General features: G+C 34.0%; 1 protein-coding gene and 1 long non-coding RNA gene across 2 annotated transcripts in view; one reads left to right on the top strand and one right to left on the bottom strand.

Annotated features, from left to right (window-relative positions):
- LOC128235547 (ecdysone receptor-like) overlaps positions 1 to 25912 on the bottom strand; it is a 62313-nt gene that overhangs the window by 10582 nt on the left and 25819 nt on the right. Inside the window, exons 5-6 of the mRNA XM_052950364.1 lie at positions 11401 to 11565; positions 2851 to 3076 (exon numbers count right to left, since the gene is read on the bottom strand). Of these exons, the coding sequence (XP_052806324.1) occupies positions 2851 to 3076; positions 11401 to 11565 (391 nt within the window). The remainder of the gene's footprint in view (positions 1 to 2850; positions 3077 to 11400; positions 11566 to 25912) is intronic.
- Positions 19105 to 24167, top strand: LOC128235558 (uncharacterized). Its single transcript, XR_008261211.1, has 3 exons — positions 19105 to 19171; positions 19411 to 19507; positions 24150 to 24167. It is a non-coding gene; the product is annotated as an uncharacterized LOC128235558 (long non-coding RNA).

Here is a 25912-nt window from a genome sequence, read left to right as displayed (position 1 = left end):
CATACGGAATAGGCGCCGACCCTACCGTTTTTATAGTCAGTTTGAAAAAAAAAATGAAAAACTAAAAAAAATAAAAAATAAATAAAAAATATTTCGTTTTTTTTTTAATTGCTTTTTAATATTAAGTTTAAACCTTAAATGCTTGTACAGAAGATAGCTTTAACACCATTCTCCAATGATGAAAATTATATTCTTATATAAAACCTAATAAAAAAAAAAAAAAAAAAAAAAAAAAAAAAGCCTACCTACCCTACCTATTTTTTTTAAGGATGTAACCCTAACCAAACAATTTTTTTTTTTAGGCCCAATGAGTTTGTATTCTAGGTCAGTAAGATGACCTTATAATAAGTAAAATCTTAATGATTAAGAAGGGCTTGTTTGCTTCCCTTACTCAGCCCATTCTTAATTATTCAGATTTTACTTCAAGTCATCCATTACATAATCACCTCGGTGCAAAAACCAAATATCTGCTTCTATTTCAATATGCAGTTATTGAGTTATTGCACTATGTAAGGTGCCAATTATTATGATATCTCTAGTTAAAAATTTACAATGTTAATTAAGTTGTGGTAGGCCAAAATTACATAATATAATGATTAAGGATCATTCCAAACATTAAAGATTAAAAAAACATGTTATTATTATATATAATTAATTTAGACCAATAAGAATTTAAATATAATTTTTTTTCAAGTTAACTGTTTCTTAGAACTGTGTGATAATAAACTTGGAGAAATTTGTCCATATAAGCAGCGGCTTCAGAGTCTTTGACTATTTTTTATTTACTCTACGTGTCCATATCCTACTTGTTGTTTTCCTACCCAAGAATGACAGATCCCAGCGCTAAGTATAAAAAGCGGAAAGATAACGAGCACCTAGCTGCTAGATGGTTCAAAATGGCGATGCTTTGTTGACAGAAGTCGATCTGAATTAGACTAATTACATGTATTTGTGTTTCATTAAACTCTTACGAGTAATAAAAGAAAGATATTGGCTTAAAATAATTAATGTTTAACTTTTGTATTTTTATTAAACAGTGAAGTGTTAAGAATTGTGGATTTACAGTACTGTTGAAGAATATATTTTACATTGGTATGAATCAGTTGACTTGTGGCATTTAGGGAACAAAATGGTTATCCAAATGTTAAAAAAAGTCCTAAATGGTAGTGATGTTCCGATGATCGATTATAATCGAAAATCGATTGGCTGGGCCTGAAATCGGCGACAATCGATAGTATTTAGTTATAATTGATTATCGAAAAAAATATATAACAATTTGTAAGTGTTCAGATGTTATCTTTAACAATATGGCTGATGAAAGCCACAATGAGCAAGGAAATAAACTTTTTTTTATACAACAACACTTAATAACTTCAATCATAGACATAAGGTATATATGCATATAATAATTAAGATTTTAATACTGTACCTGAATAAAACTACAACTCAGGTACTATCTAGTATTTTAAAAACCGATTGTACTATCGATAATCGGTTACTTGAGTGGAACCGATCATCGATAATAAAATTGCAACCGATTCCCAACACTACTAAATGGGTCATATTGTGGTTATTAGAGAAATGTGCTCTTCAATATGCAAAAGCAGGATTCAATGCCATTTAACACTCAATTTGTACCACCCCATAAACAGCTTCTTCAAAGACTCAGTTTTAACACTTCAAAGAGTTTTGTTTGTCATCATACTATTCATGGGAGTGTTGTTCAAAGCTATGACCTCATCAGTAGCTTAAGTTTCACAATGCAATATATAAAATTATACAGCAAATTGCAGACGGTGGCAGTCAATTTCCTTGAGTGAGATCAAACTACAGGCTGAAGATGTGGCACTTGTTTGAAATTCAATGCATGGATTTAGGGAGCTTTCAATGCTTCATCAGCTTGAAATAGCTAAATCAGCAGTATCAAGACTGATTCATACTTAGAAACCTACCAGAAACATAACAGTGAACAATAATATAGCCTACTGGGCAGTTGCCTAATTCCGGATTTGCCTGAATATTCGTCAATCACGAAATACAATGCCAATTACATATAAAGTAAATAAATTGACCAAGTCATTGTTTTGTGTTGTGCAGCATTTGATATGAAAACGAAGCAAAAATGAAGCAGATTTGTACTTTCAAAATTATGCAAATTCGGACAAATTAGTAGTTCGGATACGCCAAAAATACACATACAAATACTTCAGGAGTATAAAATTTATATACAGGTTAGACATATAATACATGATGTTCATTTAAGTAGCATTTAAATATTTGTATTGACTTGATAATGTTTACTTTGTTCTTTGAAAAAATCCGAATATTTAGGCACTGAATGCAGGTTTTTGGACGTCGTTTATGCCCTTATTTAGTACTGAATATTATATTATAATTAATTGTTTTTCCTTTTATTCTTTTTCCATTTGTGTTGATATAGTACCCAACATTTTTCTATTAAAATTTCATGCACTTATGTTCAGTAATTAAGACAATATTTTAAGAAAAAATTCAAAATTGATCCGGAATTAGGCAACTGCCCAGTATAAGTTAGCCAATGGTTAGCGCCATCGTTTTTAACCAAGGCGACCCAGGTTTGATTCCCAGCCTGGGTGCATGTGAGTTTGGTTGGTGGTCACAAAGCCAGACAAGTGGATTTTTTCTGGGTTCTTGAGTTTTCCCATAACAAAGACCATACTCGAGCGCAAACATCATGCCAATGAGAGTGACTAAGTACAAGTTAATATGACTTTCTTTACAATCACTGTAAAATATATAAAGTTTAAATTAAATAAAGCCTATAAAAACTCTATACAAAGTTAAGTCGGCTGATTTTATTTAGACACAAACCTGAGAAAATGCAGATGGCTGTGAAGAGGGCGTATTCCGTATTGTCTGTTTGACTATCTGCTAGGGCATGACAAAACTGAAACACAAGTTTCCAGTATGCCTCGCTGCCCCCTGCCGCCATCATGTTTTCCACGGAGCATGGTGTTCCATTGGCCAGAACGATTGTCCTAGATGCAAGGTCGTAACATCGCGCAGCACGGATTGCCATTACCTCACTGCACGCTGACTGTAATAAATAAAGCAAAAATGTGATTAAGGGGGCTCAAAAGTCCAGTAATTGAAACAAACTCAGCTGTTTACAATGCTCGGCACAATATGTTTCCATAACAGTCTCAAGTTGCAGTTCTGAATTAAGAACCCAAACTGCAAATCTTTATTTTCATTGTCATTTTCTTTGTAGCAGACTATTGATGGCCAACTGTTCTTAATTACATTACTGTCTGAAAGGTTGTAAATGGAATAGAATAAGAATGATTATATTATGATTATTATAATTACTTTTCTGATCCTAAGTCTAGATGAACTTGAGGCCTTGGTTATCATGGGCCTGGGCTTCTCTTTGCCCTAATAAGCTAACCCGACTGACCCTATTTTTTCTCCTGACCCTAGACTCTATTTTGCTGTAGTGTGTTTGTTTTTTTGTAGTTTCCTAAAAAATGTACATTTAATTGAGTAAACATGTTAAAATTTGACCTCTTTAAATAATCTTAGGGATATACTCTTATAAAGGTCAGTTCGAAAAAAAAGATATAACATATAACTACCTAACCAATTTTGGGAGGAAATGTTAGTGGAAATAAGGACTTTTTTTGCCTAACTTGCATTCTTAGTACTACTGAAGATAAGCATAGTTAAACTTACCTCCCTTTATAAATCATATTGCCTACTCTCCCTTTATATATCAGAATGTGCGATTGACACTTGTCCTTCAACAAAATATCTAAGCTGCAAGCAATATACTCCTAACATCTAGACATATTTACAGCAACTGGTTGCCATGGTTTAACAAAAAAGAATGCTGGAAAAATGGTCAAGAATAGAGAAAAGTACAGCCATAAAAAAATGTGATATACATAGTAGTTAGGCCTAAAAAAATATTGTTTGGTTAGGGTAATATCCTTTTCAAAAATAGGTACGGTAGGTAAGGTTTTTTTTTTTTTATTAGGTTTATATAAGAATGTCATTTTATATCATAGCGAAATGGTGTTAAAGTTATCTTCTTTACAAGCATTTAAGGTTTTAAACTACATATTGAAAAGCAAATAAAAAAAATAAATTTTTTTTTTTTTTTTTAGTTATTCATTTTTTTTACCTGAACCAAATGGGTTTTTTTAAGGCCCTTGTCATATCATATTTCATTTCTCTGTTTTAATTAATGTACATTTACCATATTTCAATTGACCCTACGAGTAAAATATTACATAAACATCAGTAGAGGGTGATAGCATATAATGTTAACCAAAGAACATTAATTTCAACCAAGGTGTCAGCCATAGGATCTGATATTAATTTTATTAAACGGAACAAATATTGTTTACACATGTTACCTTTGTGAAATGCCTATAGCGTCAAGTTACCATATTTTAGAAGTGCCTGATTGTAGACTGCGACAACCGAGAACCTATTTTTAGACTGCATGGGTGGGTTATAATAACCTGAGAAATGCACTTCAGAAACATGGTCTACACTGCATTAGGAAGTGAATATAAAAATTATCACACAAGACATTACGGAATAGTTATTGATGACTATAGGTTATTTTATAAAGGCTGAAAGTCACGAGGTATAATGAAAAAAAATATATCTCCCAGCATGCCTTAAAGTGGCTAGACACCATATGGTCCCAAAAGGTGCTAGAATGAGGCCACTAATACACCAATTTACATGATAAAAGGAATAGCTGAATTAACCCGTTCAAAATTGGAGCATAATGGTTTCCCAGTTTATAGTGTGTATAAAAAAATTAGCATTTAAAAGTCACAGTAATATGGTGATTACTACAGAATCTTATTCCGATGCTATTTTTAACTTGCCTGGGATTTAGGTGGTATCCAATATAAGACAGACCCAGCAAAATTTGAATTGGAAAAATATGCAAATTCTACCAAAGTTACATGTGTCGTAAGCGATGTGATACATCATAAGTAAGATTCAATGCACTGTACTCAATGATATGAATTTTATGTATGTTTGTGACAATTTTCTTTTTTCTTGCAATTGCATCATCCCAGTGTCTAGACCCTTGACAGTATAGGTTATAACTATAACCTCGTTTAACTTAAGGCAAATGATATATGAGAGGAATTAGAAAATCAAGTACACAATGCGGATTTGGCCCTATAGAGTACACGGCACCCATTCTTTGATTAGTTGATAACAGCAAAACGCTGTTGTCGACCTCCAGACTTTAGCGACAATGAATCAACTATACCCGATTATCAGCCAGTCACTAAGTTCTTAGAGCCAAGTAAAAAAACAAGCAAGAACTTAGTCAGATGATCGATATTTTTTTGTTCATCAGATTTCCTTATGCTGTAAGATTTGCTATATTCCTACCTAATCAAACGAAAACTGATCTTAAAACCCTCGAGGAATATGCAAATTATATAAAATTGACAAATAAATTCTTTGGCATTTTATCTTGAATCCTGTGGCGTCTATAAGACCAATGATTATATTCTAGCAAATAAAGTAACTGTATGGCTATGGGATAACAATACTGTATATGTGTTAAAGCTTAACAAATAAGAACTGGCCCCAATTTCTCGAAACATCTGAAGTTACCTTATGACAGGATTAAGCTAAGCTCACTATTTTTAGTTTTATTATAATTTGTGAAATATTTACATTCTCTAAGATTTTTCGACTTTATAAGGAAATAAACATTCTGATAAGTAGGATAAACAATAGTTACGATAAACGATACATAGTTACGATAACTAATCTTTATTCAGTAACATCAAGATTAAGTAAAATATTTGGCTTGTCATGACATAAGCTTCTTCAGCTTAACATGCTTAAAGCTGCACTCTCACAGATTGAACGTTTTGACACCTTTTTCATTTTTTGTCTTGGAACGAGCCATTTTTTGCGAAAATCCATGGAAACCAGTTATATAAATTGATGTTTTATGCATTTTTCTTCAACCGTTAGTAACGGTTTAAGCAATAAAACATTAATTTTCGAACAGAAATATGAAAATCTGCCATCTGTCATTTTTTGTCAGCAATCTTTTATCATTGGATTGCAGTTATTTACGCAAAAATTTGCTCTTTCCACGACAAAAAATAAAAAAGTTGTAAAAATGGTAAATCTGTGAGAGTGCAGCTTTAAGAACTTCCTAGTAATTGAGGCCTCTTTTAAATAAAGTCCTTTACAATTACTGTTAATTAAACTCATGATTTTGACAGTGATCCTATTTAAGCCGAATAAAGTAATAAAGTAACTTATGTACAGGATAACACTAATTGTTTCTGTATAGTCAGTGTAAAGCTGCACTTTCACAGATTTATCGTTTTGACAACTTATTTAGACTTGTCTTTGAATGAGGCAATTTTTGCGTAAATGTTTCGAAACCAGTGATATAAGACTGCTTACAAAAGATAAGAAATTCATGATTTATGGATAAAAGTGTTGCTAATAATTGAAGAAAAATAAAATATTCGACTTTTAACTAAACAATTGAGATCTGTTCCATAATGCGAATTTAAATATAATGTTTAACATGACTGAATTGGAGGCATTGATGCCAAAATCTGCCGATTCTGAGACAAAACAAATTACAAAGTGTTCAAATGGACAATCAGTGTGCAGCTTTAATAAATTATATTGAACTTATTATGTTGATCATTGCACAGGTTTTATAAATAAGAATACGCTTTGTATAGACTTAATCTGATACATTAAGTTAGATTTCTCAACTAAAGAAAATTATAGAAATGTTTTCAGACTTATTATCACAGTTTCCGTAAGGTTTCAGCTTATATGGTTAATGATGTACGGTAATTATAATATTAATCCCCCATCCTCTGATAATCGCCCACCCATCAGCTTTTGGCTTGAAAATGACCGTTATGGGGGCAAAATCGTGAAAAAACATTGCTTCCTTTAAACGCCCCCAACCTTGTTTTTCGAAAAATAATGTACCTTTCAAACAACCAGTTTCCTGATTTCCTGCTATATATACGATCTTACTTCACTTTTTTTGTCTTTACGTCCTATATAAATATATTTTAATGTTGTCCGATTTTCATCTCAGATAAAAGCAATTGTCCCTGATAATTTAACACCCATCCCCTATGAACGCCCAGGTGATTAATAGTATAAATACGGTATTTGTTTTTTTTCTTCTACAATTAATTAAATACTTGGTTCCATTGCTTATTTGATTTTTCTCATTTTTCAGTATTGCACTTATATGTAATTGATCAAAGAAAAAATCTATACATAAACCAGTCAATGTAACTCTCTAGGCGGTTAAAATGATTAATATTTAAATAAAAGTTGCAACAGTAAAAGGCCTACAGCTGGGCCACTAGGTCGCAATGTTCTGATGAAAGATTATAAAATCAATATGCATCAGCTGTCTTTTCCTATATATTCTGCCTCATTTTTCTTTTATAAATCTTCTTTTCTTTGCAGAGAAATCTTGCAAAGAGCTCAGGTCAGGGCTGTCAAATTAGTGATATTTGAAACTGGCATTTTTTTGTATTGCGATTTTATTACCTAATTTACCGATCGATGTATTGACCTGTATAATGAAACGCAACTCACTCATTTAGTGTTGTCACTACAATGTCAGCCAATCAGGGGTGCTAGATTTAAAAAGTGTTTACTTTCTTATTTGTGAAGAATCATTAACCAGTCAAGGGTGTTAGATTCTAAAATGTTTACTTTCTTATTTGTGAAGAATCGTTAACTACCGGTAAGTGCTGAAGACGACTCATCATGATCAAGTAAATAAATATAAGTGCCCATGCACAAATAGCCACGTCTACTGCATTTGCAAGGCGCAATTACAGTGTAAACTGATTTAAATGTTTATATATTTACAGTTCACTATGGATACTACAATTCATTATGATGTATCTACAGGTTGTCATGGATTAAACTACAAGGACCTAAAATCGGCATTTATAAAATTTTAAGTCAGATTTTTTGTATCATGCAATAATTCTTTTGAATTGACCTAATCAACTTATTAGTTCTTTATCAGAGATAAGAGGTCCTAAATATTATGTTGACAAAATTCTGACCAAGTTTCATGAAAATGAGACAAACACTGTTAACTTAATGAACACAAACTTTCCCTGACCTGACCTAATGACCTAGTTTTTTTCCCCTGAGGTGATACATATTCACACTTGACCTAAATATCATGTTTCGTGGAGACTGGATATTAACACTGTTGAATTAAGTTATTAAAGGAATAAGAAACCAGATTAATTAAACTTGTTCCTTTAAATTAATAAAAAAAAAACTTTCCATGGCATGTTTTTACCAATTTTAAAGATCTTGTTAAAATAATTCCGTTATAATATAATGACCACACATTAAATATCAATGTACATTAAAGCATTAAACTGTCTATTAATTGCCCTAAACTAAGCTCTAGAATGGCATTTTTATTCAATAATATGCCTAAGGCCACTGCAAATTGATATATTGTTTTGTTTCACTTCTATAAACTAAATAAGACCGCCATGGAATGAATGCATACACATGTTTGTTTGTTGTTGCTTTTTCAGTCAAAAACAGGGGGCATAACTCCACAATTATTAAAGACAGAGTTATGGCCCTTGCTGCACAAATTGTGCGTATTGTCTCTGGAAACATGTGTACTTAATATATTTTGAAAATATTGTTCAGTTATTGTCAAGGTTTAAAGGGGCTAGACACATGATAGATGATACAAATGCAAGAAAACAAAGAAATTGTCAATTACTCACATAAAATTGACATCATTATGTACATTATGTTGAATCTTACTAATGTATCACATCGCTAGCGACACATCCATCTTTCAATGTTTTTGCGCATTTTTCAAATTTTAAACTTTTTAGGGTTGTCTTAACCAATAAATCCCAGTAAGTTTAAAAATAACTTCGGCATATTTATCTGTACTCGGCTATAATTTAAACTGGGAAACCGTTTTGCGCTATTTTAAATGGGGAAGCACAGGTAAGACCGTGAGCAACATGATTTTTGCGTTGATTATTTCAACCATGTTAAGTGACTTATCTTCAGCCTCCTAAACTACATGTAGCTCACATTGACATTTCTAGGCTTGTTTTGAGGAAATACTTTAATTACCAATTTTTGAACTATCGGGTGCGTAACCCCTGTAAGTTTCTGCATCTTGATGGAGCTGCTGATGACAACAACAGCAAGGTCATTCAGGCTATAAGTTAAAAAACTTATTTTTATTTTAAATCAGTCAAACAAAGAATAGATTGGTATGGTCTAAGTGAGAATAATTTTATAGATAAAAATTGTAGTGCCAAGATGTTTTTTAACCACCGTACATCAATCAAGTTTTGCAAGTGATCTGACACTATTATCAGTTAATATAATTTATACACAAGTATGCAACTTCATTGTGTAGACATAATAACTCACACTGTAGCATGACAAAACTTGATTACATGACTGCATTCACTTTCGGAAAGAATTGATGAATACTCTAAAAACTCATTCTACAAATGCAGATGACACAACGCATTAACAATGTCTAATGATATAATAAGTGTTAATCTATATGCAAATGTGTAATACGATGCATGAAATCACTGCAATATCGAGAATGCACATGTTTCCCTTTTACATTGGACTCAAATCAACCATTGGAAGATCAATGAATTGAGCTTATGATGCATAGCAATTTTGAAGTTAAATTTCCGGCAAGCAAGATAGCTTATAATGGACACAAAAACTCTGGTTTAAAGCTGCACTCTTGCAGATTGACAGTTTTGCCTTTTTTTAGTTTTTGTCTCAGAAACAGCTGATTTATGTATCAATCTTATAAACTCACAATAGAACAGATCTCAATCCTTTGGGAAACTGCCGAAATTCCATTTAATCTTAAAGCATTATTAACACTTTTAGCCATAAAACATCAATTTTCGAAGGTAAAAATGGAAAACTGCGATGTGATCCTCAATAAGCAGTCTTGTATAACATAGTTTTCAAAACATTTATGCAAAAATTGGCTCATTCCAAGACAAAAAATAAAAAAGTTGTCAAAACGGTCAATCTGTGAGAGTGCAGCTTTAAGGAATGTTACATGAGAATGTCAATATATATGAAACAGTCATTTTATAGAATCAAGTTTGAAAGGCCAAAATGGATGCCTACTAATTGGGTCTGTAAGCCATTGACAATTTGAAATCTCAATCGGTGTGAGCCATCAACCCCAGACCCTCCATCCATGACCCCCCCCCCCCCCCCCAACAAACCCCAAATTAAAATGTCAGTCGTCTTTTGATGTTTGATGTTTGATGTTATTTTTTATAGTTTGGACAAATGGATGGATGTTAAAAGTATCTATACACAATTGCATGTGGCATAAATTCATGTTATGATTGGCAACATCAGCAGTTTGTTATATGACAAACAGACTGCTTTCAACAGTAACTTTAATGGATATCTACCACATATTTGGTCAGACAATTATGCCTCAGTCAGATTTCCCGACCGGTGGCCGTAGATTGGTGGTAATCGGTGGTGTATGAGCGATGCCCCAACATTGGTCCTCATCAGTCAAGTAATCCTCAACACATCTGTCACAGCAACAGGCATTGTACTGAGGCCGTGCATACCCCCGCCAATGATCCTTCGGCGAGTGACTCCAGAGGGAAACATTTTTTGACCAGCGTGGCACCGATTACCGCCCAGACATCGACCGAACCTCGGACAGTCTTCACCGATCATCCTACAATGCTCGGCCGATGATCGTACTGTGAATCGGACATCGTACCATTATTGGCCAGCCATCTTACAGACATTGTAGGGTGCCCGGGTGATGGTCGGCCGATGTAACTTGAACTCCCGTGGCCGATGGCGATTCTTTCGGACAATTAGTATAAAATGACCACCCTACCTAGCATGGTCAATCAACCACAATGGCTTTGGCACCAAGACATCTGAGATTGGCCATGCTGCAGCAACAACTCGCACAAGCCCGGCTTCAACATGACGTTGTCTTGGCGGCGTTATTAGAAGACGCAGAACATGAGTGACAAAGAGCCCCAAGACGAAGAAGAAAGTGGTGGGTTCGACACTGGTTCTTGGCCGGCAACCACGCCATTTTTATAAAAAAACGCATCTGTTGCCCATTGTATACCCCATCGCTGGATAATGTGACTGATACATTAACAGATATTGATTGATCAATGTAGCGGATTTGTAGCTGCCAAGGTTTCATTTGTCTATTGGTGATCTTGACTCTAATGGTTATCTTGACACTTTTGTTGGGGTATTTGGGTATGTGTGAAGGACAAACAAGGTTTAAGCAGCCCTGGCGTGTATATTTTAACATATGTTAAGACAAACCTTAAGCAAAGTTATTTGATCCTCCTTGCTGATTCGTGAGAACCCTGGTAGATTTTTCGCAAACTCTACAATGAGATGGGTGATGATGACGGTCATCTTGGCAAGCTGCGACAACAATGCATCCCCTTGTATCGCCTCGCTGTTGATGCATTCAATGTTAACATCCTGGAAAAAAAATAACAGGTGGATTAAAAACAAAGTATTATCTATGCAGCTAAATGTATTAAACTTAAATATTTAAATGTAAATAATAACCAGGGCAAGATCTGGGTCTTAAGGGAATTGTGAGTTTTGGTTGCTCATTCTCTAATGTGGCAACTTATAATAGCGGCCGAGATCTTTGATAACATTGATCCCTGTTTGAAGGAAAGATCTTTGGTCCTGAAATATTTGATGCACAATAGTCACTATATTTTGTTTCAGAAATGTTAATAGCAAACACTTTAAATAGTTGATGTGTGTCTCTTTAGGCATCAAGAGTTATGCCCCTTCCATTCATTTCCTGAAATATTTATATTTTCACATCACATCTTCACCCAAGAAAATATTTGTGTTTTTGAATTATGCTTACCTACATTAACAGCCAATGAAATTTCAGATAGGCAATCATTAAGTACTAGGCTTAATCATTAAGGATTTCTACTTTTTGCGGATGTTTAAAGGTCCTCCCACTGCCGCTCATCCTATACACAATCCCTACGTCAGATTTTTCATTGACATTGTCTCAGCCAATGAGATTGTATTCTTAGTCAAATAGATGACCTGAATTAAAACCTGGATGATAAAGAAGGGCTTGTTCGCTAAACTCACTTCACTATCAATAAGATTTTAATTCATGTTATGAATCACAGTTTTCACTGTTAGTAGCACCAGTTCCATGATCATAATTTTGGCAGCCAATTCATAAATTACAGGGTTAGTAGGTGACCCAATATAGGATATGAGGGGCAAAGAAAATAATATGGTTTCCTGCGCCCCATGTATGTCATATCAGGTCACCTTAGTCTAACCTAATGCACCAGTCAATTGCAACCACAATCCCCCCAGGTCCAGTGAATAGCAGGGACTTTGACTTTCGGTCCAGCCATGCCCAGTTTAAATCTCCACCAAATGCCCCCCGCACCCCAGGGACCCTAGGTAAGGCCCATTCCCCGCTACCTGAAAGGTAAAAACATGGCCCATCATTTCCTCAGCTATCCCTGCTATACCCCTGGCCCTGAGGGGGGTGGGGGTGGGGGATGGGATGGATGATTACATTGACAACCTGTTAACATTGATCTTGACACCAACACTATATCTGGGAAATGTTTCATGTATTTTTTGAAATTTGAAAATCGATGCTTATATTTCGATACGATATATAGAAAAATGATCCAATATGAATATGGATACATATGGCCGGTCACAGTGTCACCAGTCCTGGACAAATGGCATTCGTCATTCACGTTGGAGGCTTTATGTACTGCTTTATTCCCAGAACTTATTGTAGTATCCAACTAGTCATTTATTTACCCATTGACAAATAAGGTGACCATAAATAAATTGTTTGATTTTCTTCCCTGCCTGCCCCCTCTTTTTTACCCTGCCCCTTACATTTGATTGACACAAATAAAACAAGAGGCCCAAAAGGGCCTATGCTCAACTGGCATGGCTTTTGTGGTCATATCAATCCAGAGCATGTATGTATGGGTAAAAGGCAACAGACATATAGTTTATGTTTTGTGTTTGGGTTACCTAAAAACGTAGCACGTTCAACATCTGAGCCCAGAAAGTATTGTAAGCAGATTAGTTGCATGAACTATTTTAACATGTGCCAAGTAAAAGTCATCTGACAAAAAAAAAATGCTTTCAAAACTGTACTCATAGTAAAAAATTCTGTAGTTTTAAAAGTTAAACTAGAACTCCGCGAGTCGGATGTGTCGCCTGACGAATTATTTACTGTCGACATTATAGCTGTTAGATTGACATTTTATTCATTTATAGACAATGATGTTGCCATTTAACTTTCAATTGTAGGTGGCATTTGAACCCTCAATCAGATATACCTACGGAATAAGTTTCAGGTTGAAACCTCCTATAGTTTACGAGATATGCCACGGACAAAACCTAAGCAAGAAAACCGGACAAAACTTTAAGCATGAAAAATAACAAAGGGCAATAACTTTAAAAATATGGAAGCAAGAGTAACAGTTCTTGTGCACTGCACTTGCCCTCAATTAGATCTATCTACATATGAAGTTTCAAGTTGATACCACTAATAGTTTAGGAAATATACCCCGGACAAGCGAAAATGGGACGCGGACGCCGCCGCCGACAAAAGTAACCCCTATATGTTGTCTTTTCAGGCGACACAAAAAAGTTGGTCAAAGTCAAGGGCATCCAAGGACAACATTGATCAATTTGAACAAACATTCACAATCAATTGTGCTGAGATGGATGCACGAACACACAAAAATATTTTCAAACCTTTCCAGATTTATGTTTACCAAACCTGTGAACCCTGGGTGTGGCCAGTAATGACACCAGGTGCATAACTTAAACATTCACAACCAATTTTGTTGAATGCACAAACTACAGAACGTAAAGCTAAAAAATGGCCTTTGGGCTTTCAACAAGAACAAGGCAGAGTAATTCACAAAATCTATATCTAGATACTGTACAAGTTTCATCGAGATACAATCAAAACTGAAGACTGTATCGTGTTCACAACCAATTGTTTACACAATAGCATTTTTTAATACTATCAAGGGCCATAATCTAGGCATGCATGGGCGGATCTGGCTGGTTTTCGAAAGGAACCCAGCTCTAATGGATATCTAGATACTGTAAAAGTTTCATCAAGATACAATCAAAACTGAAGACTGTATCGTGTTCACAAGCAATTGTTTACAGACGCACGAACGCACGACCGCACGGATGCACATACTACGTACACATTACCATCGCATAAGCTCTTCTGGCCTTTAGCCAGTAGAGCTAAAAATTGATCTTGGGTATGTATTAAAGGCTTATTGATCTGGTACTGTCTGGGAAAGATGTTTATTCATACCAGCCGGTGTCAATGAAAACATTCACATGTAAAAACAGAACAATTGTTATGAATGTTTTAATGGTTCGTCTGATATGTGGTATATGGTCCCTAATGCAATAAGAAAGAGCATGAACACACATACATTTAACAGTGAAACAGTCATCTAAAAAAAAAAAAAAAAAAAAAAAAAAAAATGTTACCCCCGCCCCCAATAGGTAATGCTTGGGTGAAACTCTAGCAATCAATTTATATTGACCAAAAATAATTTTGGACTAAGCAACTCATGCCCGGGGCCTTAAACAAATCAGTCTCTGGATGGACAATTTAAGCTAAGGCCAAAAAAATATAAAAATATATTTGGTAAGGGTTTAAAACATTCTTTCCAAAAACAGTTAATGATACGGTGTGTTTTTTATTTTACTTTTTTATAAGACTTTATATATAAATCTAATTTTCATCGTTTTAAGAATGGTTTATAAAGCTTTAAAGGATTTAAACTACATATTAAAACACACAATATTTGGTGTTTTTTTCGAACTGACTATAAAAATGTAGGGCCGGCGCCTACTTCTTAGGTAAGGTCGAGACCCAAACCAAATATTGTTGTTTTTAAGGCCTATAAACCATAAGAACATACTAATTTCTTGCAAAAAGATTGCAGTTTGTCTTATAGTACATTGTAATTAAAGTCTTAAATGCTGTTCTAGCAATATTGCATGACAAACACTTATAATAACCAACATAATAAATCAAGTGCTGCAAAATCACGGTCCTTAAAAAAATAACAGACTTTTTAATTAAAGTGTTGAGGGGTAACTATGATTGATGAAATTCTTAACCATAAATTCTCGTTTTCTCTTTTTTATGACTGCTAACCTTACCTGGATTTTCTTCATCATAATTTCCTGACATCATATAATAAGATGCTATTTCATAAACATTTATATGATTATAAATAAATAACATTGATTTACAGCTTAGAGGAAAAATAATGATGTGTTGAAAAAGCGTGAAACGTCTAAACAATTAACATTGACAACTCCACTCAAACCTATAATAATGACTCTTCATTTATAGAAATACAATATGAAAGATAAATTTTATTAAATATTAATTAATGATTCATTATTACAAAAACACATCCTACCGAGTTTTGTTTATTTACTTCAATGTTTCACATGAACTGGAGAAAAATCTTTTTCATCTATACTTCTAAATGTAAATTTATGGTATATTACAATAAATACTAGGGATGCAAACAAATACATATTTCAATATTCGATCAAACGTTTGAAATTTGAATGTCAAAATTGGTATTCAAATATTCAATGTTTTTGTTGAATAAATAAAATAATAAACCTTTTGGCTACAACTGTATTTTTGTGTATGATTTACTTTGTTGTTTTTAATATTTTTTCAACAATTAGCCTGTCATGCCCAGGGGTGTACCGAGAAATATTTAGCACGTACTCGCCAGTGAACCAGTTTGTAGGGGGTTACGGGGCCTTTTTATGTGCTTTGAAAACGCTAATATTTTACACAAATCACATAAGATTCAAATAAAGATGAAATATTTCGCACTTTTTCATCCATTACTTCTTGTACTGAACTGTAACATTTGCTTTACATGTTACTATTATGGGTAACCCATGTGCCTTACCCGGGTACATAAAATTTTGCAACGTTAAAACGTTTTTTTTGTTTTTTTATTATTTTTCCAGAAGAACGCGAGTATTTGTGTAACGCTAGGTACACCCCTGATACCACTGAGACGTGGACTTGATGACAAAACTATACACACGTCAATTTGGACATATCGTTGGGAATTATAAACAGTCCCCGAATTTTACAGTGACTGGCTTTTTTAAGACAAGTATCAACGAACAATTATTTTTATTACTGTCCATTTAAATGACCATGCCAATGTAAGGGTTTAAGGAATTGCCCTTCACATCAATGTGTTGTCTAGACTGCCAATTCCGCTGTACACAGAATATCGCTCAAATTGCCTTGGGGATATGACTGACATAATTTATTATGTGCTTAATGTGCTATAAACTGTTTCCCATGTGTTGATATAACCTTGGTGCTTTGAAATGTCACTGTATAGTACAGCATTTAAGGATATATTTCCTATCTAGTCCAAATAATTGTACGTTGACGGATTTTTTTAGATTTTTGATATGGCAAATCCTTCACGTACAAATTGTTTAGTATCAAAAGTGGGTAGTTGTTCCGATCAGGATTCCGGGTTAAAGCATATAGCGTCTATAAAATATCATAAAAACAAGAAATATTACCAGATAATGTTATTTTATATTAGTTCCGTACACAAAAATTAAATATCCAACTTATAATAATGAGTTTGACGGCTTTTCTTCATTTCATTCTGTCAAAACATAACGATATATACATGAAGGGCACCGGCAAGGCTTTAGGGCACAGTTTTAAATCGCTCGGAACATTTCGGCCATTGGCCGAGTTGTTACGATTGTATACCCATGCAGAAATTATTTCAATGTTTTTTCAAATCCTAACAATTCCTATGATTTCTTAGCAAATACCAATGTTTTCTCATTTGCAAAACATTGGAATTCTTTGGAATAGACAATCCTAACAAATCCAAAGAATTCTTAAGACTTCTTTGGATATTTATATTGGAAAAGATAGGAAAAGATTGGAATAATAATCCAAACTTATCCTATCTTTTCTGAATTGGAAAAAGTTGTCATTACTTAGAAATGCAACCATTTTTCTGTAAAATGAAAATCCAAACATTTGGATTAGTTAGGAATTTAGTATCATGACATTGAGCACATAGGACAACTTACTCTATAAGAATTCAACAGTTTCCTTTTTCAGATTTTTTTCAATATAATGTCTAATGTTTACCAATGGTATTGATTAATATTTGTGAGTAGTATTTTGTTATCACCTGTTGCACAGAATTCATCAAAACATCAGTTGATGAGGTATTTTCATGAACCTAACTTCTTGAACTTGAATCATCGAAATTAAACGAATGTGATGAACTGTTTAACCATTTAAAAGATGAGACGACCAGCAGAATATAATAAGATGCATCAGCAACAGGCAGATAGTTGAGGAAGCTGTGGTTACAACTGACTGTTGCATTTAGAGTAACACTATTGGCCCGGTCATAACCCAAAGATTATAAATAAAAAATAAATAACATGCTTAAAGAAAATTCCATATCAAAATAACATGAACATTAAAATTAATTTTTTTTTAATTAAAGCACCACATATATCATATGTATCGTGTAAGGTGCCATGGATTGTTCCACTCACAGGTGATTGTCACATTGCCTGGATACAGTAATATATTTTTATAATTTTTTATATAGTTTTTATATTTTTTATTATTTATTATTTCGGTCAAGATAGTGAATATATGTCATTTAAAAAAAAATATTACTAACCTTTTCCATGAAAAATTGTGGAATATTTTTTAAAATGATATATATTCACTATCTTGACAAAAAAATTAAATAAAAAAAAATAAAAATAAAAATATTTAAAAAATAAAAATAAAAAAAAATACCTGTATCCAGGCAATATGACGAGCACCTGTGGTAAACACTGGTTAATTAGTTGCCAAACAAGTTAAATGTACCTTCTTTCAAGGTTCACTAAACTAAAACGACCCTACAATCATTGACAATGACGCAAGGCAATGTCCAGAAACTTCCGGTTTCGCTTACGTCTTTATTAATTAGAAATAAAATTAGATGGACCATGATCTCTGAGAATGGGCAAAAATGCAATTGATTTGCTTGTAATTGATTGTCTCTCAAATATTTACTAAAAAATAAAAATTCTAACGTAGCTATATATTCTAACGGTTACGCATTTAAGACGAAACGCTCTTCACTGGCGGAGGTAATTTCGAATATTTTTGTCGGAATAATGCGCCAAATAAACTGAAGTGTTGTTTCGTTTATTTAAGGTAAGTTCAAGCGAAGTAAGGGGTGTAATTCAATTACTTTTATAACGATCTTTTACGCTAACATTATTGTTTAAAATAACATAGCAACATTTTGAAGTAATGAGCAAATATGTTTTGTTGTAATACATTTTCGCGACAAACGTACGAAATACGTTTGTGTAGAAACACAGTTAAATGAATGTTTGTGACTTACGCGTACAGCTAATACTTCATTGTTATATATTTTAACAGCTATTATATTTGTTTCTTAATGTATGTAAGCTAATTTTGTCTAGAAAAAGAATCAATTGCCATAAAAGGTCGGCAGCGATGCAAAAGTGGGTGGGGAAGGTCAAAAACTAAAACGTTTAAAAAGTCCATGTTTTATATAGTTTTGAGGAACGATCTTTTAGGGGTGTGAAACATATATTATTGGCAACATGTTTTGGGGTAGTAAGGAGTTAACAAATTTTACAATAAAAGATTAATTAATATTTTGGATCAAAAAAACTTTCACATTTATTCAAAAAAGTCTGTTGACATTGCTTATCACTTTGTTTTTTTTTATGTCAAAATGCCCCAGACTACCTATTCAACAATGTTGTGAGTTCTTTATTATATTTTGTCAAATAAATAACCACTATGCAAGCAAATTATAGTTTAGTGTCTGAAATGATGTTTCATATATTTTAGCCGGCCTAAAGGAGCTTGAACAAAGATATCATCAGTCCACAAAGGAATCAACCAGTGAAGGAGAAAAACATTCAAAGCTGTAAATTGCCAAATCCATCAGTGAGTAGACTATTTTTTAAAGCACATGGTAAGATTTCCATGTTGCAATGGATAAATGGGTATGAGTCATGCTTGTGAAATATTGAACCTCAAAACTAAGTAGAAATTGATATTTTTAAAATTTTAAATTGTGGTCCTTCAATGGGCTTTTGCATCGCTGCTGACCCTTGACCTTTTAAATAACCACTATGCAAGCAAATTATAGTTTAGTGTCTGAAATGATGTTTCGTCTATTTTAGCCGGCCTTAAGGAGCTAACAAAGAAATCATCAGTCCACAAAAGAATCAACCAGTGAAGGAGAAAAACATTCAAAGCTGTAAATTGCCAAATCCATCAGTGAGTAGACTATTTTTCAATGCACATTGATTTTGAAAACAATATTGTGGATGTGTGGAGTGGATTTTATTTGTAACGGACAAACACTATTAAGAATCTTGAAAAAAAATCAGACTTAATATATTTGAGCACTTTGGTTCGAACAAATAAAATAATATATCATTAATTTATATACCTGTGACATTGAAATCTTAATTTGCACTGATTTGATAACCAACTCGCCGTTAGAAATTGGAAACTATTGGCAGTACAAACAAGAGGGCCATGATGGCCCTGTATCGCTCACCTGTGCACTCATAAGGCAAATCACAAGGCACAGATGGCTCTTAGAGCTTAGAGAGGCGGATATTGACCTCCATCTGTTTTCTCAAAGTACCCTGCACAGATGGGCTAGAAAGCTCATCTGCACCCAAACCAGATGGCCCAGCTGCAGTAGCAACCACAGGCACAGACCCCAGTGGATCTGTAAGGGCATCTCCACCCTCATCAGGCACTGCAGGATGCACATCATGACAGTGACAGCAATCATCTACCTCGAACTTGACCTAGATTTTATACAGAGGATCCTTTTGACCAAGTTGCATTAAGATTACGCTAAAATTGTGACCTCTATTGTGTTCACATGGTTTTTCTACTAATTTACCTAGTGACCTAGTTTTTGACCCGGGTTGACCCAATATCGAACCTGACCTAGCATATGTTAAGATGATCATTCTGTCCAAGTTTCATTAAGATTAGGCTAAAATTGTGATCTCTATTGTGTTCACAAGGTTTTTTTACTAATTGACCTAGTGACCTAGTTATTGACCGCGGATGGACCAATGTCGAACTTGACCTAGATGTTATAGAAATGATCATTCTGACCAAGTTGCATTAAGATTAGGCTAAAATTGTGACCTCTATTGTGTTCATAAGGTTTTTCTAATATCTGACCTAGTGACCTAGTTATTGACTGCGGATGACCCAATATCGAACATGACCCAGATTTTATAGAGATGATCATTCTGACCAAGTTGCATTAACATTAGGCTAAAATTGTGACCTCTATTGTGTTCACAAGGTTTTTCTACTAATTGACCTAGTGACCTAGTTATTGACGGTAATTGACCCAATATCGAACTTGACCTAGATTTTATAGAGATGATCATTCTGACCAAGTAACATTAAGATTAGGCTTAAGTTGTGACCTCTGTTGTGTTCACAAGGTTTTTCTACTAATTGACCTAGTGACCTAGTTATTGACCGCAAATGACCCAATATCGAACTTGACCTATATTGTTCTAGAGATGATCATTCTGACCAAGTTGAATTGAGATAAGCCTAAAATTGTGACCTCTATTGTGTTCACAAGGTTTTTCTACTAATTTACCTAGTGACCTAGTTTTTGACCTGGGTTGACCCAATATGGAACTTGACCTAGCTTATGTTAAGATGATCATTCTAACCAAGTTTCATTAAGATTAGGCTAAAATTGTGACCTCTATTGTGTTCACAAGGTTTTTTTACTATCTGACCTAGTGACCTACTTATTGACCGTGGATGACCCAATGTGGAACTTGACCTAGATTTTATAAAGATGATCAGTCTGACCAAGTTTCATAAAGATTAGGCTAAAATTGTGACCTCTATTGTGTTCATAAGGTTTTTCTAATATCTGACCTAGTGACCTAGTTATTGACTGCGGATGACCCAATATCGAACATGACCCAGATTTTATAGAGATGATCATTCTGACCAAGTTGCATTAACATTAGGCTAAAATTGTGACCTCTATTGTGTTCACAAGGTTTTTCTACTAATTGACCTATTGACCTAGTTATTGACGGTAAATGACCCAATATCGAACTTGACCTAGATTTTATAGAGATGATCATTCTGACCAAGTTACATTTAGATTAGGCTTAAGTTGTGACCTCTATTGTGTTCACAAGGTTTTAATACTAATTGACCTAGTGACCTAGTTATTGACCGCGAATGACCCAATATCGAACTTGACCTATATTTTTCTAGAGATGATCATTCTGACCAAGTTGAATTGAGTTAAGCCTAAAATTGTGACCTCTATTGTGTTCACAAGGTTTTTCTACTAATTGACCTAGTTTTTGACCTGAGTTGACCCAATATGGAACTTGACCTAGCTTATGTTAAGATGATCATTCTGACCAAGTTTCATTAAGATAAGGCTAAAATTGTGACCTTTATTTTGTTCACAAGGTTTTCTAATAATTGACCTAGTGACCTAGTTATTGACTGCGTATGACCCAATATCGAACTTGACCCAGATTTTATAGAGATGATCATTCTGACCAAGTTGCATTAAGATTAGCCTAAAATTGTGACCTCTATTGTGTTCACAAGGTTTTTGTACTAATTGACCTAGTGACCTAGTTATTGACCGCAGATGACCCAATATCGAACTTGACCTAAATTTTATAGAGATGATCATTCTGACCAAGTTGCATTGAGATTAGGCTAAAATTGTGACCTCTATTGTGTTCACAAGGTTTTTGTACTAATTGACCTAGTGACCTAGTTATTGACCGTGAATGACCCAATATCAAACTTGACCTACATTTTATAGCGATGATCATTCTGACCAAGTTGCATTGAGATTAGGCTAAAATTGTGACCTCTATTGTGTTCACAAGATTTTTCTACTAATTGACCTAGTGACCTAGTTATTGACCGCGGATGACCCAATATCGAACTTGACCTAAATTTTATAGAGATGATCATTCTGACCAAGTTGTATGAGATTAGGCTAAAATTGTGACCTCTATTGTGTTCACAAGGTATTTCTACTAATTGACCTACTGACCTAGTTTTTGACCCCAGATGACCCAATATCGAACTTGGCCTAGATTTCATAGAGATGATCAGTCTGACCAAGTTTCATAAAGATTAGGTCAAAATTGTGACCTCTGTTGTGTTCACAAGGTTTTTCTAATAATTGACCTAGTGACCTAGTTATTGACTGCGGATGACCCAATATCGAACTTGACCTAGATTTTATAGAGATGATTATTCTGACCAAGTTGCATTGAGATTAGGCTAAAATTGTGACCTCTGTTGTGTTCACAAGGTTTTTCTACTAATTGACCTAGTGACCTAGTTTTTGACCTGGGTTGACCCAATATGGAACTTGACCTAGCTTATGTTAAGATGATCATTCTAACCAAGTTTCATTAAGATAAGGCTAAAATTGTGACCTCTATTTTGTTCACAAGGTTTTTCTAATAATTGACCTAGTGACCTAGTTATTGACTGCGTATGACCCAATATCGAACTTGACCCAGATTTTATAGAGATGATCATTCTGACCAAGTTGCATTAAGATTAGCCTAAAATTGTGACCTCTATTGTGTTCACAATGTTTTTGTACTAATTGACCTAGTGACCTAGTTATTGACTGCGGATGACCCAATATCGAACTTGACCTAGATTTTATAGAGATGATCATTCTGACCAAGTTGCATTGAGATTAGGCTAAAATTGTGACCTCTATTGTGTTCACAAGGTTTTTGTACTAATTGACCTAGTGACCTAGTTATTGACCGTGAATGACCCAATATCAAACTTGACCTACATTTTACAGCGATGATCATTCTGACCAATTTGCATTGAGATTAGGCTAAAATTGTGACCTCTAATGTGTTCACAAGGTTTTTCTACTAATTGACCTAGTGACCTAGTTATTGACCGCGGATGACCCAATATCGAACTTGACCTAGATTTTATAGAGATGATCATTCTGACCAAGTTGCATTGAGATTAGGCTAAAATTGTGACCTCTAATGTGTTCATAAGGTATTTCTACTAATTGACCTACTGACCTAGTTTTTGACCCCAGATGACCCAATATCGAACTTGACCTAGATTTCATAGAGATGATCAGTCTGACCAAGTTTCATAAAGATTAGGTCAAAATTGTGACCTCTGTTGTGTTCACAAGGTTTTTCTAATAATTGACCTAGTGACCTAGTTATTGACTGCGGATGACCCAATATCGAACTTGACCTAGATTTTATAGAGATGATTATTCTGACCAACTTGCATTGAGATTAGGCTAAAATTGTGACCTCTATTGTGTTCACAAGGTTTTTGTACTAATTGACCTAGTGACCTAGTTGTTGACCGCGGATGACCCAATATCGAACTTGACCTACATTTTATAGAGATGATCATTCTGACCAAGTTGCATTGAGATTAGGCTAAAATTGTGACCTCTATTGTGTTCACAAGGTTTTTCTACTAATTGACCTAGTGACCTAATTATTGATCTTGGATGACCCAATATCGAACTTGACCTAGATTTTATAGAGATGACCATTCTGACCAAGTTGCATTGAGATTAGGCTAAAATTGTGACCTCTATTGTGTTCACAAGGTTTTTCTACTAATTGACCTAGTGACCTAGTTTTTGACCCCAGATGACCCAATATCGAACTTGACCTAGATTTTATAGAGATGATCAGTCTGACCAAGTTTCATAAAGATTAGGTCAAAATTGTGACCTCTATTGTGTTCACAAGCAATTGTGAACGGACGGACGGACGGACGGACGACGGACGAAGAGTGATCACAAAAGCTCACCTTGTCACTACGTGACAGGTGAGCTAATAAAAAAAGAAATATTTTTCAGGTTGGAAGATGGATGTCAAAGTCTCAGACAAAAGCTTCCAGAGTTAAGAAAAGATCACTTCAACAAAAACAAGCACGAGACGAATGACCGCAAAAAATATTTTCGCAGATGCGTTTCCTCATCAAGTGTATAAGGAAAACGGACCTGTCTACAGAGACTAGATGTAAATGTCAAGGACTGAAATGAGCAATTCAATGGCTCATTTCTAATTGTGTTAAGTGTCATAAAAAATTAAAACTGTTATAAATGGACATGTAGTAATGATTATCATCCTGTTGCGAATAACATTTACTTATTCATGAACTTAGTTCATGAATTACATTTTGAAAAAATCATGTTCATTAACTGTCAAGTTCGTTAACTAAGTGGGAGTTCATGAACATGCCGTGATTTGTCCAAATTGTCATTCTTGAATATTTCATGTTATTCTCAAAAAGCACACGCTTGACGTCACTGACATGGATATTAATTTGATGGACTAAAGAAGCTCCATACATGGAAAATGACAAATGCGAATCAATTAATACGCTGTCTAGAATAAAAAATAACAACTGTATAACTAATTTTATCAGTAAATAAAAAACTGTGAGTCTAGCCCGCTGATGCCAAAAATTAAGTCATTAATAACTATGCATTTAAACTCCAGAATGACCTTTATGAACCATTAATGTACAGGTGATATTTATTGTTTCTTAAATACAATAACTTTATAAACTGTGTTAGTTTGAATTTTTTATCCATGTTTTCATAAACATTGGTTAAAAGTACATGTTTGAAAAATATAATGATATAATTAAGGAGAGATAACTGTTTTACTTGCGTTTATGCTGTAAGAGCGTAGAAGGGCATGTGAGTGAATTTCATAAAGCATGTTAGAGCATCTTGGGTCATTTGCTTGCTTACCCTACTGCGTTCATACAGCATAAAAGCAGAAAATTTTGAGCATTACTTATAATTTTAATACATAATAAAAAAATGTTCATTTCGGTTAAACAGTAGGAGTACTTTTATCTTGTTCTGTGCGTATCACAGGCAGAAAAAGGACTTGCAGTTTACTCTAGATTGATCATGGTGTTAAAGACCTTCGCCAACAGTTATGTATTAAATAATGCAATTGAGTATTTGTTCTTTTAGAAATGTAACCAACAACATATGTTGGTATGAAAGAATAGCTGATTTTGTAATGTATTATAATATATTTGTTTTAAATGACTAATCCTTAATTAAGAAAAGTAATCTACATTTCATGATGAAATGGAATTGGTTGCGTAAAACTGGAGCTTACAAGAAAGTGTTTTTTATTTTCTTGTTGACTAATTTTTTTCATAATAGTGGTTGACATTTTTATTTTTAAACAAGAAAGTTATAATGTACCTTTTGATATCAAATGGTTTTCTACGACATGTGCAACTTAAAACATGACATGTTGTCTGTAAATTTGTCTCAGTGTGTTCACATGCATTCTGGTGAACAGGCTTTATCACTAATCACTCAGCAAAACATTGGATTACTTAAGAATTTGGTAGATATAAAATGATAAGAAAACCTAAGAATTCTTGGGAACTCCTAACAAATCCTATGTTTTCCAATTTGACTCCAATGGGTAAAAATCCAAAGCTTTCCAATGTTTTCCATCTAGGAATACATATAGGAAAAGATAGGAATTTTGCATCCAGGTTCGGTTCGGAATACTTAGGAAAACATTGGATTTTGGGGCCAATACCGCCCATGTTTTCCAAAGTATTCCAACTCTTTATTCCTAG

This window comes from Mya arenaria, chromosome 1 (assembly GCF_026914265.1).
Source record: "Mya arenaria isolate MELC-2E11 chromosome 1, ASM2691426v1".
Taxonomy (NCBI): domain Eukaryota; kingdom Metazoa; phylum Mollusca; class Bivalvia; order Myida; family Myidae; genus Mya; species Mya arenaria.
This window is presented reverse-complemented; position numbering and strand designations above follow the sequence as displayed.